The sequence below is a fragment of the Rhinopithecus roxellana genome, chromosome 8, assembly GCF_007565055.1.
Source record: "Rhinopithecus roxellana isolate Shanxi Qingling chromosome 8, ASM756505v1, whole genome shotgun sequence".
Lineage (NCBI taxonomy): Eukaryota > Metazoa > Chordata > Mammalia > Primates > Cercopithecidae > Rhinopithecus > Rhinopithecus roxellana.
Genome location: NC_044556.1, coordinates 3,825,038 through 3,838,213, shown reverse-complemented (window position 1 = coordinate 3,838,213; position 13,176 = coordinate 3,825,038). Strand labels below are relative to the sequence as shown.

Here is a 13,176-nt window from a genome sequence, read left to right as displayed (position 1 = left end):
CCTCCTCCTGGGATGGACTCTCTCTGGGATGGCCTCACCTCTCTCTAGGACTCCCCTCTGGCATGGCCAGCATCAGCCCTGGCCAGGGCTGAATTACCGTGGCTTCCTGGCTTGTGGGACCTGCAGGTTAGCTTCCCAAGTTGCTGCCCTCTGGCCTGCCCTGCCCAACCCCCCAACGCTGCCCACTGTGCCCTCACAGGCCCAGCCAGATGTCAGCTGCAGTTATTAGCCTGGGCGGGAGACACAGGCCTGGCAGCGTGCCTGCCAGACTCACAGGCCTCCGGAATCTCCCTTGAGCCTAGGGCGGGGGAGGGGAGCCATTTAAGCAAGGGGAAGAAGGGAGGGGGCATTTAGGGGTCACAGGGACCCTCCAAGGACGGGACGCCCCCAGCTTCTGCTGGGACCTTCCTCCAGCAAGGCCACTGCACTGCTGGACTTCCCCCTGCCCCCACATAGCTCAGTTTCTTTTTCGCGTCTTTCGTTTTCCTTCTCTTTCCCAGACTTGGTGAGATCTAGGCTGCCCCAGAAAGGCTGTTTAACCCCTATCCCTTAGCTTCTTTCTACCCTAAAAAAGAGACAGGCTCTCTTCATCCTCCAGAAGACAGAGGTCTGGAAGCTGAGAGAGAGAGAGACTAGGCTTCTCACCTCTTGGTCTAGTGGGTTCACACACAAACTGCTCGGAAGTCCCACCTTAAGTCTAACTGGAAGCCTCACCATCTGCACCTCGCCGCAGCCCTTCCTGGGGAAGGGGCTCTGGGTTCCCTCATATTATCCCCTTATTTTTTCAGGTCTTCTCTGACTGGGGGAGGGAAGCCCTCAGATGAAGGAGCCACTCTAGGGAAGGAGGGGGGGCTCCCTCTAGGTATTCTGGATGATGGATGGATGGGACCCACAGACTCAAACGAGAGTGGGGCCCCTGACCCACATGAGTAAGTGCGGGGTGTTGGGGAAGGAGACCCAGACCTCCTGGCAGAAGGGAAGGGCACCCCACCCGAGGGAGGAGGCAGCCGCCGTTCCAGCCCGCCCAGGCGCCGGGGGCGCCTCGAGGCATCGGCCCGCCCTCTCCGCGCCCCGTCGGGCCGGGGGCGAAGTCCGACCCAGGCCCGCGGGCAGGCGGGGACCTGCCGGGCTGGGTTGGGCCAGGCCGGGCCTGGCAGGACGCAGCCCCAGAGCGGCGAGGTGGGGCGGGGCCGGGCCAGGCGGCCGTGGGGGCCCCGGGGGCGGCGGTCGGGGCTGGTCGGGACTAGCAGTCCGGGGGCCCAGGCGCGCCCTGGGTCCTGGCAGATACTCGGGCTCCCCACTTCTGGCTCTGGGCCCCAGGACAGCGCTGGTCCCACCTCTTCCTGTGCCCTAATATGGGCGGCAGGGAGACACTCTGGGGGCCGCCCCGCCCTCGGTCCTGCCTGCGGACTCCCGCCTGTTGCCATGGCGACCAGGCCCCGCTCCTCGACTGCGTCCCCCGCCGTCGGGCCAATGGAACAGTCCCGTGTTGCCTGCCTCCGCGGTCCCCTGCAGGCGCCGCGGGCGGAACCATTGCTTGAGGGGAGAGGATGGTGGCTGGAGGCTTCCGTGGCTGGGCAGGCTCCACGCACCCGGGCCTCCGCGGGGGCTCGCACGCCCAGGTTCCTCTTCCGAGGCGCAGGATGCGGCGGGACCCAGGGCGGGGCGCACGGTCCCGTAGGATCCAAGTGACGGAGACAGGGCCGGGCTCCTTCCCCCGGGGCTGTTGCCACACTTCCTGCCTCGGCGCTCTTTCCCCAGCCTGTTTCTAAGGAAGGGAGTGGGGTTGGGCGACCGCGCCCCAGCCGTCGGGCTGGGTCCAGGCTCCAGGAGCCGACACGGTGTCGGGCAAAGCCCAGGGTCAATAGGGGAGGGTTTTAGGATGGGGGACGGAGAATACAGATGCCTAGGCGGTTACCCACGAGGGGAAGCACCAGTCGTGGAAGATCCAGCAGTCCTGGCGCGCGGGACCCTCAAAGCCCCCTCCTCGCTTGTCAACTGAGTACCCTCTTAGTGTCCGGACCCTTCTGACTCTCCTTCATCCGGGCTTCGCAGATGACCCCAGTGGTCCCCAGTTTCTGGCAGACATGTCTCCATCTTCTACCCTGCATATTTTACCTGCCTCAGTGTACCGCAGGACGCTTACTCGCTTTCTGCATATCTAGATTTCCCCTAATTCCCCCTTCCCAATTACGGGAGAGCCCTCAGACCCTCCCATGGGCTCCTGGACCCTACTCATTTCTTGCAATTTAATGGGTCGTGCAGCTCCGCCCACTCGTCCCTTTTGATCTCTCCCCTCCTCCATCCTGTGAAAATTCCAGTCCTGCATCCTTCTGTGCCCGGGACCCCCAGTCAATTCCTGGGTCAGGTGTCTCCTTACCCCTCCCGATTTACCGTGCTTAACCCTCATTCCTGCTTTTTGGGGTCTCCTAATGAATTGTCAGTCCTCCTACCCCTCTCGTATTCTGGGTACCTTAGGGGTTTTTTTCGCACACCCTGAGATCCTCACCCTACTTGCTGCGTACCACGTCCTGGTATTTGTCCCAGTGGACTTCAGTGAAATCATCCTCCTCCCTGAAACCCCTCACTCATGTGCCTGGGCCCCCCAGCACCTCCTTCCATGCGTACCCCGGGGTCCTTTGGGCCCCTCCCCCTGCAGGCCCGCCGAGCCACCCGGCCCGTGGCCGCTGTTTACAAGGACACGCGCTTCCTGACAGTGACGCCAGCCGCCTCCTCCCCTTCCCCACGCTCGAAGAGGGGGGCGCGGGGGCCCGGCTCCGGCGACGGCCAATCGGAGCGCACTTCCGTGGCTGACTATCTCGGTATAAAGGCGTGTGGCTCAGGCTGAGCGGCTGGGACCTTGAGAGCGGCCAGGCCAGACTCGGAGCCAGCAGGGAGCTGGGAACTGGGGGAAACGACGCCAGGAAAGCTATCGCGCCGGAGAGGGCCACGGGGGCTCGGGAAGCCTGACAGACCTTTTGCTCACAGCTGCCGGCTGGCTGCTCCCCACCCGCGCCAGCCTCCGAGAACGCGCGACCAGGCACCCAGTCCGGCCACCGCAGCGGAGAGCGCGCCGCTCGCTGCAGCGAGGCCCGGGGCGGCCCCGCAGGGACCCTCCCCAGACCGCCTGGGCCGCCCGGATGTGCACTAAAATGGAACAGCCCTTCTACCACGACGACTCATACACAGCTACGGGATACGGCCGGGCCCCTGGTGGCCTCTCTCTACACGACTACAAACTCCTGAAACCGAGCCTGGCGGTCAACCTGGCCGACCCCTACCGGAGTCTCAAAGCGCCTGGGGCTCGGGGACCCGGCCCAGAGGGCGGCGGTGGCGGCAGCTACTTTTCTGGTCAGGGCTCGGACACCGGCGCGTCTCTCAAGCTCGCCTCTTCGGAGCTGGAACGCCTGATCGTCCCCAACAGCAACGGCGTGATCACGACGACGCCTACACCCCCGGGACAGTACTTTTACCCCCGCGGGGGTGGCAGCGGTGGAGGTGCAGGGGGCGCAGGGGGCGGCGTCACCGAGGAGCAGGAGGGCTTCGCCGACGGCTTTGTCAAAGCCCTGGACGATCTGCACAAGATGAACCACGTGACACCCCCCAACGTGTCCCTGGGCGCTAGCGGGGGGCCCCCGGCTGGGCCCGGGGGCGTCTACGCCGGCCCGGAGCCACCTCCCGTTTACACCAACCTCAGCAGCTACTCCCCAGCCTCTGCGTCCTCGGGAGGCGCCGGGGCTGCCGTCGGGACCGGGAGCTCATACCCGACGGCCACCATCAGCTACCTCCCACACGCGCCGCCCTTCGCCAGGTGGCCACCCAGCGCAGCTGGGCTTGGGCCGCAGCGCCTCCACCTTCAAGGAGGAACCGCAGACCGTGCCGGAGGCGCGCAGCCGGGACGCCACGCCGCCGGTGTCCCCCATCAACATGGAAGACCAAGAGCGCATCAAAGTGGAGCGCAAGCGGCTGCGGAACCGGCTGGCGGCCACCAAGTGCCGGAAGCGGAAGCTGGAGCGCATCGCGCGCCTGGAGGACAAGGTGAAGACGCTCAAGGCCGAGAACGCGGGGCTGTCGAGTACCGCCGGCCTCCTCCGGGAGCAGGTGGCCCAGCTCAAACAGAAGGTCATGACCCATGTCAGCAACGGCTGTCAGCTGCTGCTTGGGGTCAAGGGACACGCCTTCTGAGCGCCCCCTGCCCCTTTACGGACACCCCCTCGCTTGGACGGCTGGGCGCACGTCTCCCACTGGGGTCCAGGGAGCAGGCGGTGGGCACCCACCCTGGGACCTGGGGGCGCCGCAAACCACACTGAACTCCGGCCCTCCCGCCCTGCGCCCAGTCCTTCCACCTCGACGTTTACAAGCCCCTCCTTCCACTTTTTTTTGTATGTTTTTTTTCTGCTGGAAACAGACTCGATTCATATTGAATATAATATATTTGTGTATTTAACAGGGAGGGGAGGAGGGGGCGATCGCGGCGGAGCTGGCCCCGCCGCCCGGTACTCAAGCCCACGGGGACATTGGGAAGGGGACCCCCGCCCCCTGCCCTCCCCTCTCTGCAACGTACTGTGGAAAAGAAACACGCACTTAGTCTCTAAAGAGTTTATTTTAAGACGTGTTTGTGTTTGTGTGTGTGTTTGTTCTTTTTATTGAATCTATTTAAGTAAAAAAAAAAAAATGTGTTCTTTATTAATTTCTGTTGTCTTTTTTTCCAAGCTGGGAGGGCGGAGGGAAAAAAAAGCACTGGTTTGCCCCCAGCTCAGTGCTGTTGGTGGCTCGGTCCTGTATGTGTCCCCCTCGTCGGCTCTTTGCAGGCATCTTGTGGTCCCAACCCGGGAGTCCCACCCTTCCCGCGTCCCCAGATCTCCAGGGTTGGATGGTTGGGGCGCGGGACGCAGTCCAGGGACCCAGTAGCTGAAGGCAGGGTGCTCGGGGCGAGACGCGGAGCGCGCAGGCGCGGCCCCGCCCAGCAGCGCGCGCCGGGGCTTTCCCCGCTGACGCAGCGGAAGCGCTGCCCATACAAGGACCGATTCTGCCCAGTGACGCGACCGCGGTCTCTGGGCAGATTCCGGGAATCCCCTCCCCCGCTCTGCCGGGCAGGGCCACAGCGCCGGGAAGGGGGCCGGGATTTTCCCGGGCAGGCGGCTGCCCGGGCACGGAAAGCCCCAGGCCTGGGTCCAGAGGGCCCGCGGTGGGCGGGCAGCGCTCCTGGGCCCCGGGAGCCACCTCTGTGCTACCTTCAAGACACTGGCGCCTGGGTCCCGCCGCGCCCACGCCCCCTCCGTCTGACCTGACCCGGGCGGAGGGTTGCTGCTGCTTCGGCTGCTTTGCCGACGCCGTCCCCTCTACCCCCACCCCCGCCAGGAAGGGCGGCGCCCGCCTGCCAGCTTCCCCTCCCGGGTGCCAGGCCAGGAGCGGGGCGACTGCCAGGTCTGGTCCTGCCGGGGCGGCTGCTCGGGCCGCTGGGCGCCGCCACCGCCCTCGCGCTGGGCTCCCTCCCGCGCAGCTGGGACACGTGGGGGTGGGGGTGCGGGTGCTGCTGGCACGCCTAGAGGGAGTTTGGCCGGCTTCGGGGCTGGAAGCCCCCAGAGCAGTGGAGAAAAACAGGTAGAGAAACCAGACAGGCAGTAGAGTGAGGGGAACAGACACTTCATCAATTCATTTGTGCAATACCTAGAACAACTAGACCCTGGAGACACAGCCTGGACCACACCAGACAAGACAATAAATAAACAAGCAAGCATGGTTCTTCCGAGGTGGTGGTTAAGTGCTAGTAAGAGGAAAAAACACACACACATACACAGAGGTCAAGGTGGCAGTGATGGGGCAGAGAGGAAAGTTGCTTTGCAAAATGGAGTGGGAACATGGACCTTTAATGGGGCAACTTTTTCTTTTTTATGTTTTAGAGACAGGTCTTGCCTTGTTGCCCAGGCTGGAGTGCAGTGGTGCAATCATAGCTAACTGCAGCCTAGACCTTCTGTGCTCAAGCAATCCTCCCACTTCAGCTTCCCAACTAGCTAGAACTACAGGCACACACCACTATGCCTGGCTAATTTTGTTTGCCTTTGTAGAGATGCAGTCTGCTATGTTGCCCTGGCTGCTCTGGAACTCCTGGGTCAAGCAGTCCTCCCGCCTTGGCCTTTCAAAGCACTGGGATTCCAGGTGTGAGCCACCGGGCTTGTCTCTCAGTGACTTTTTCTTTTTTTTTTTTTCTGAGACAGATTCTTGCTGTGTCACCCAGACTGGAGTGCAGTGGTGCGATCTTGGCTTACTGCAACCTCTGTCTTTTGGGTTCAAGCGATTCTCCTGCCTTAGCCTCCCAAGTAGCTAGGATTATAGGTGCCTGCCACGACGCCCGGCTAATTTTGTATCGTTAGTAGAGATGGGGTTTCAGCATGTTGGCCAGGCTGGTCTTGAAGTCTTGACCTGAGGTCTTCTGCCAGCCTCGGCCTCCAAAGTGCTAGGATTACAGGTGTGAGCCATCGTGCATGGCTGTGACTTTTCAACAGATTTGAAGAAGTGGGGTCCTGAGAAAATCCTGGGTAGCAACAGCATCAGAGGTAACAGTTTTTTTTTTTTTTTTTTTTTTTTTTTTTTTTTTGAGATGGAGTCTCCCTCTGTCATCCAGGCTGGAGTGCAGTGGCTCGATCTCAGTTTACTGCAACCTCCACCCACAGGATTCAAGCGATTCTCCTGCCTCAGCCTCCCAAGTAGCTGGGTCTACAGGCATGCATCATCATGCCAGGCTAATTTTTATTTTTATATTTTTAGTAGAGAGGGTTTAATCATGTTGGCCAGGCTGGTCTCAAACTCCTGACCTCAGGTGATCTGCCTGCCTTGGCCTCCCAAAGTGCTGGGATTATAGGCGCGAGCCACCCCGCTCAGCTGAGAGCAGCTCTTAAATGGCAAAATTTTTGTAGCCAGGTGAGCCTGTGAAAGAACAGCGGGAAGCCAGCGTGTCTATAATTTGAGTGAACCACAACAGGGCAGATGTTAAGGGAGACTGAGCAGGGGCCTTGGAGAGGAGTGTAGATTAAATTCCAAGGGCGATGAGTGACCCTTAGAGGGTATTAGGTGGGTACCAGCATTAATAGTGGATCCATGGATTAAATGAGCATATTAGCCCTGTTCTGTAGGAGGAAATTGGGGCATAGAATAGCAAAACTACTTGCCTGAACGCACACAATATTAAACTGTACCCCTGGGAACCCTGCCTTGCTGCTAATACCTGCCTCCTAGCCTAACTGCCACCCTCCCACCCCAGGGGCAGACAGGCAATCTTTCCAGCCTGGGGTGGGGCAGAGCTCACAGCAGGGACTCTGCACTCTGCACGTACCTCAGGCTTTCATTCTTGGTTCTGCTCTTAAGACTGGGTCCCCACCCTCTTCCCCATAAGACTAGACTGGGCTGGGTTCCTTCCAGCTCGAGGAAGCCATCTTAGGAACTAGGAACTGGGCCCCACACAGGGGCCTCGGCCCCGAGCTTCACATAACTCATCACCTACAACTTTCACCACGTGCAGTGATCTGGGTTTGCAGTCCTATTTTACTGTTGAAGAGACCCAGAGACGATCACAGCTCTTAAATGGTATTTGAACCCAGGCTGGCTGGTGACAAAATGTGGGCGCTGCCTTGTATGGCCAGATTTCTGGATGTAGGGCATCCTGGGATTTGCAAGGGACAAAAGGCATGCCCTACTCCTCGGAAACCGCCTTGAGCGCAAGGAGGAAAAGAGCAGCCACTGAGCATGTGATAAGACCGCCACCGTGTGGCGAAGATGAGCAACCACAGGGTCAGTTTCCCAAGCCTGAGCCTGGAGAAGGGAGGGTGTTGCAGGGGAGGACGAAAGGAGAGAGCACACCAACACAGATTTACACCTATCCCTAATACTTTATTGGTCACCTCTAGGCCTGTGTGCGGCTAGGTGGGCTCGGGGGAGGGTGTCACTATTCAGCTCCTAGGTAGAGGCATGAGAAGGCCTTGGCCTAGCCCTCCAGGGTCCCAGACTATAGGGTTTGGAGGGGCAGGTCTGGCCTTTCCTGGGTCAGCACAGGGCACCCAGGTGGGGGCACAGGTGGACACCCAGCACAGGCACCTAGATAGAGGCACAAGCTTACTATCCGTTGGCTAGCCTAATTGTGTTTGGAGAAATATTCCTTGCTGTCATCCACGTTGGGCTTAATCGTGTCACTGCCAGGCTTCCAGCCAGCGGGACAAACTGTGGGAAGACACAAGGATGCACATGAAAGCTACAGCCCCAGGTTCAAGGTGAAGCAAACAAGGGCCTGTGTTGCAGAAGAAAATGCTGGAAGTGGTCCAGGCCCAGGAATGTGGATATTAAGAGAAGCCCTCCAGCCGGACGCTGTGGCTCATGCCTGTAATCCCAGCAGTTTGGGAGGCCAAAGTGGGCGGATCACGAGGTCAGGAGACCAAGACCATCCTGGCTAACAGAGTGAAACCCTGTCTCTACTAAAAATACAAAAAAAAATTAGCCGGGCGTGGCGGCGGGTGCATGTAGTCCCAGCTACTCAGGAGGCTGAGGCAGGAGAATGGCGTGAACCCGGGAGACGGAGCTTGCAGTGAACCGAGGTGGTGCCACTGCACTCCAGCCCGGGTGACAGAGCAAGACTCTGTCTCAAAAAAAAAAAAAAAAAAAAAGAGACGCCCTCCAAGCCCAGTTTAGTATTTTTTCTTTCTCTTTTTTTTTGTTTTTTTTGTTTTTGTTTTGTTTTTTTTTTTGAGACAGAGTCTCGCTCTGTCGCCCAGGCTGGAGTGCAGTGGCCGGCTCTCAGCTCACTGCAAGCTCCGCCTCCCGGGTTCACGCCATTCTCCTGTCTCAGCCTCCCGAGTAGCTGGGACTACAGGCGCCCGCCTCGTCGCCCGGCTAGTTTTTTGTATTTTTTAGTAGAGACGGGGTTTCACCGTATTAGCCAGGATGGTCTCGATCTCCTGACCTCGTGATCCGCCCGTCTCGGCCTCCCAAAGTGCTGGGATTACAGGCTTGAGCCACCGCGCCCGGCTTTTTTTTTTTTTTTTTTGAGACAGAGTCTTGCTCTGTTGCCCAGGCTGAAGTACAGTGGCATGATCTCAGCTCATGCAACCTCTGCCTCCTGGGTTCAAGCGATTCTTGTGCCCCAGACTCCCAAGTAGCTGGAATTACAGGGGTGCACCACCATGCCTGGCTACTTTTTGTATTTTTGGTAGAGACGATGTTAGCCACGCTTGTCTTGAACTCCTGACCTCAAGTCATCTGCCCATCTTGGCCTCCCAAAGTGCTGGGATTACAGGTGTGAGCCACCATGCCCAGCCAAGTTCAGTATTTTATCTTTTTCTTTCTTTTGAGACAGAGTCCTGTTCTGTCGCCCAGGCTGGAGTGCAGTGGTGTGATCTCGGCTCACTACAACCTCTGCCTCCTGGGTTCAAGCGATTCTTCTGCCTCAGTCTCCTGAGTAGCTGGGACTACAAGTGCCCGCCACCATGCCCTGCTAATTGTTTGGTACTTTTAGTAGAGACGGGGTTTCACCATATTGGTCAGGCTGATCTCGAACTCCTGACCTCAGGTGAACCACCCACCCATGGCCTCCCAAAGTGCTAGGATTACAGGCGTGAGCCACTGCGCCTAGCCAAGTTCAGTATTTTCTAGTTAGTGTTTCCTACTCTTAATTCTTCAATTTCTTTTTGCCACCCACCTCTCCTTTTTCTTTTTTCTTTTTTTTCAGACAGAGTTTCACTTCACTCTTTTTGCCCAGGCTGGTGTACAATGGCACGATCTCGGCTCACCGCAACTTCTGCCTCTCAGCTTCAAGTGATTCTCCTGCCTCAACCTCCCAATTAGCTGGGATTACAGGCATGCACCACCACGCCCAGCTAATTTTGTATTTTTAGTAGAGACGGGGTTTCTCCAAGCTGGTCTTGAACTCCCAACCTCAGGGGATCCACCCTCCTAGGCCTCCCAAAGTGCTGGGATTACAGGTGTGAGCCATGACATCTGGCCTCTTTTTTCTTTTTCTTTTCTTTTCTTTTTTAAGAGATGGGGTATTGCTATGTTGCCTAGGCTGGACTCAAACTCCTAGGCTTAAGCAATCTTCTGCCTCACTCTCCAGAGTAGGTGGAACTACAAGCATGAGACACAGCATCTTCCTGTCTTTTCGGCCCCTTTAACCCCATCTTTGTCCCTCTGCCCCACCCCTACAGGTTTTGTTGTTGTTGTTGTTTTGGTTTTTTTTTTTTTTTGAGATGGAGTCTCACACTGGGCCTGGGCTGGAGTGCAGTGGTGCGATCTCAGCTCACTGCAACCCCCTCCCGGGTTCAAGCAATCCTCCTGCATCTGCCTCCCAAGTAGCTGGGATTACAGGCACCCACCACCGCACCCAGTTAATTTTTTTGTATTTTTAGTAGAGATGGGGTTTCACTATGTTTACCAGGCTGGTCTCAAACTCCTGACCTTGAGATCCGCCCACCTTGGCCTCCCAAAATGCTGCTGGGATTACAGGCATGAGCCACCGTGCCCGGCCTGTTTGTTTTTTGAGACAGGGTCTTGCTGTGTCACCCAGGCTGGAGTGCAGTGGTGCAATCACAGCTCACTACAGCCTCGACCTCCCAGGCTCAAGCGATCCTCAGCCTCAGCCTCCTCAGTAGCTGGGACTATAGGTACACTTCACAAGCCAGGCTAATTGTTGCCCAAGCTGGAGTACAATGGTACGATCTCGGCTCACTGTAACCTCTGCCTCCCAGATTCAAGAGAACTCCTGCCTCAGTCTCTCAAATAGCTGGGATTACAGGCGCATGCCACCACGCCCAGCTAATTTTTTTGTGTTTTTAGTAGAGACAGGGTTTCACCATGTTGGTCAGGCTGGTCTCGAACTCCTGACCTCAGGTGATCCACTCGTCACAGCCTCCCAAAGTGCTGGCATTACAGGTGTGAGCCAGTGAGCCCAGCTCCTTTGTCCACCTTGGTTGAATGTCAGGGGTATTTGTCTCCTACCACACTAGAAACTTCCTGCAGATAAACCCCTGAGCTGAATCTTCTTTGGGGCCCTAACACCCATCTAGGCAGGTCAGAGGACAGGCAGTGAATGTTTGCATGAGTGACAGAGGCACTGAGTATGTACCCATGTGTCATGTGTGTTTCTGCTCACCTTCCCCATGCTCGTCTGTGTACTGGAAGGCCTGGACCAGCCGCAGAGCCTCATCCACGGAGCGTCCCACAGGCAAATCATTAACAGTGATCTGGCGAAGGACACCCTTGCCATCGATGATAAATAGGCCCCTGAAGACATCAGGGTTCCCAGTGAGGAGCTGGGAGCTCCCACTGCCAGAGACAAGGAAGGGACCACCAACCGCCCGCTACTAGCCACAGGGCTGGGGGCAGAGAAGACATTGTACAGGAGTGGTTCCAGCACCACAGGAATGGGGGGTCTCCATGAGCCGGGCTGAGGGTCCCACAGTACCTGTAGGCAATGCCTTCATCTGTTTTCAGCACGCCGTAATCCTCAGACAAGCGTCTGGTCACGTCAGCAAGCAGAGGGATGTTCAGGGGGCCCAAGCCTCCCTCCTTCCGGGGGGTGTTGATCCTGGGAGTAGAGAAGACAGAGTTGGGGCCTCAGGATGCCTGGTACAGCCCGGTCCTCACCCTGTGGGCCCAATGTGATAAGCCCTGGAGGCCAAAGATAAGGGGCTTTATAGTAGGCTGCTGGGAGCCTCACCCATCCCACCCTGGGTTGGGTACAAGGACTTCCCACAGATGGGAAGATTAAGCTTGAGAGGCAACGCTCCAGCTAAGTGGCTTCACATGTGCTTGTAACTTGCAGCATCACCCAGCAGAGAGCCCGTGTTAAGAGTCCCCATCCTCCTCTAGCTGTGTCATGGGGTACAGCCCTTCACTTCGGTGAACCGGAGTTTCCATCTTTATGAAATAGGGCAGCACAGCCTCCCTCCTGGGAACTAGTAGATACAGCAGATAAAGTTGCATCTGAGTTGCATCTGCAACTCTATGTGTCAGGCAACTAGCTGCCAAATGCTAATTACTGCCATCCTTAAAAACTTGGGCGGCAATATTTCCATTATTTTCAAGATGGGGAAACGCAGGTTCCAGAGATTGAGCAATGGTCACGAAGCCACACAGCTTAGACCCGAGGGTGTGAGCTTAGCTGCAATCTCCCTCTCTGGCCTCTGCTCATACCAAGCCAGGTGGGTGAACTGAGAGTCCACCGAGACGCCCAGCACTTCGCAGCCCAGCTTGCGGAAGTCCTCGGCACGGTTGCTGAACGCGATGATCTCCGTGGGGCACACAAAAGTGAAGTCCAGAGGGTAGAAAAAGAGGACTACGTACTTCCCTGGGGAGGAGGGACAAAGAAGAGTTAGGGCCCAGCCTCTCTCATGCACGGCCCCGCTTCTGCTTCTACCTGGGTCCGCTCCGGGCTGCGCTCACCTTTGTAGTCCGACAGCTTCACCTCTTTGAAGGCGCCGTCAACCACTGCTGTGGCCTTGAAGTCAGGGGCTGGCTTTCCGATGCGCGCGTTACCGGAGGCCATGACTGAAAGCTGAGACCTCTGTCCGGTCAGTGCGCCCGGGAAGACCCTTTGTCCTCCCACCCCAAGGTCGCGCTGCGTGCTGGGCCCTGTGACTGAGTCAGCACGGCGGAGGCGACAGCACCAACCCTCACCCTCCCAGGTACCGGGTCTACGAAGCCCGGAGGCTGCCGGAGACCCGCCCTCCTGACCAGAGCACGAGTGACCCAGCCACTGCCACTAGCACCCCACGAGCGAGTCGGCCGGAGCGCGGTGTCGCAAGCCCCAAGTCCAGAAGGAGACAGTGAGGCCCCCTTGAGCAGGGGGCGGGGAACAGGGCGATCCGGCCTGCGCTGCAAGGCTGCGGCCTCGGTTTCCCCCGCAAGGACAAAGGACGCCACTACAGCGGATGGAAAATAAAGGCGGCCAGCACTGAGGTCGGGATCCGGCCAAAGCAGCTTGAAGGGGGTCCTCCCGCCAGGTGCACTCCAGGTGTCCATACCTGCGTGGGCAAGGGCTAGACGCACGGACGATCACACGCGTGGACCCGCGTTCTCAGCGCCAAGTGAGCCCTGGGCCGCGAAGCCTTTTATGCCCGGCCCGAACCAAGGCGTGCGCTGCGCAGTGGAGGGAGCGAACGAGCGGAGCGGTCGAGTCCACTGCACCCTCAG

The 13,176-nt window shown here is 58.4% G+C and overlaps 2 protein-coding genes across 2 annotated transcripts; one reads left to right on the top strand and one right to left on the bottom strand.

Moving 5' to 3' along the window:
* Positions 1-2,842: 2,842 nt before the first annotated feature.
* Positions 2,843-4,690, top strand: JUNB (JunB proto-oncogene, AP-1 transcription factor subunit). The gene is given in 2 exon segments (XM_010361643.2): positions 2,843-3,809; positions 3,811-4,690. Coding segments are annotated over 2 exon segments (1,044 nt in total). The 5' UTR covers positions 2,843-3,140; the 3' UTR covers positions 4,186-4,690.
* Positions 4,691-7,866: 3,176 nt separating this feature from the next.
* Positions 7,867-13,162, bottom strand: PRDX2 (peroxiredoxin 2). Its single transcript, XM_010361640.2, has 6 exons — positions 13,008-13,162; positions 12,427-12,538; positions 12,178-12,331; positions 11,447-11,569; positions 11,135-11,265; positions 7,867-8,214 (listed from the first exon to the last, which is right to left on the bottom strand). The coding sequence occupies exons 2-6, from the start codon at positions 12,527-12,529 to the stop codon at positions 8,129-8,131; spliced, it is 597 nt and encodes a 198-aa protein (XP_010359942.1). The 5' UTR covers positions 12,530-12,538; positions 13,008-13,162; the 3' UTR covers positions 7,867-8,128.
* Positions 13,163-13,176: the final 14 nt, after the last annotated feature.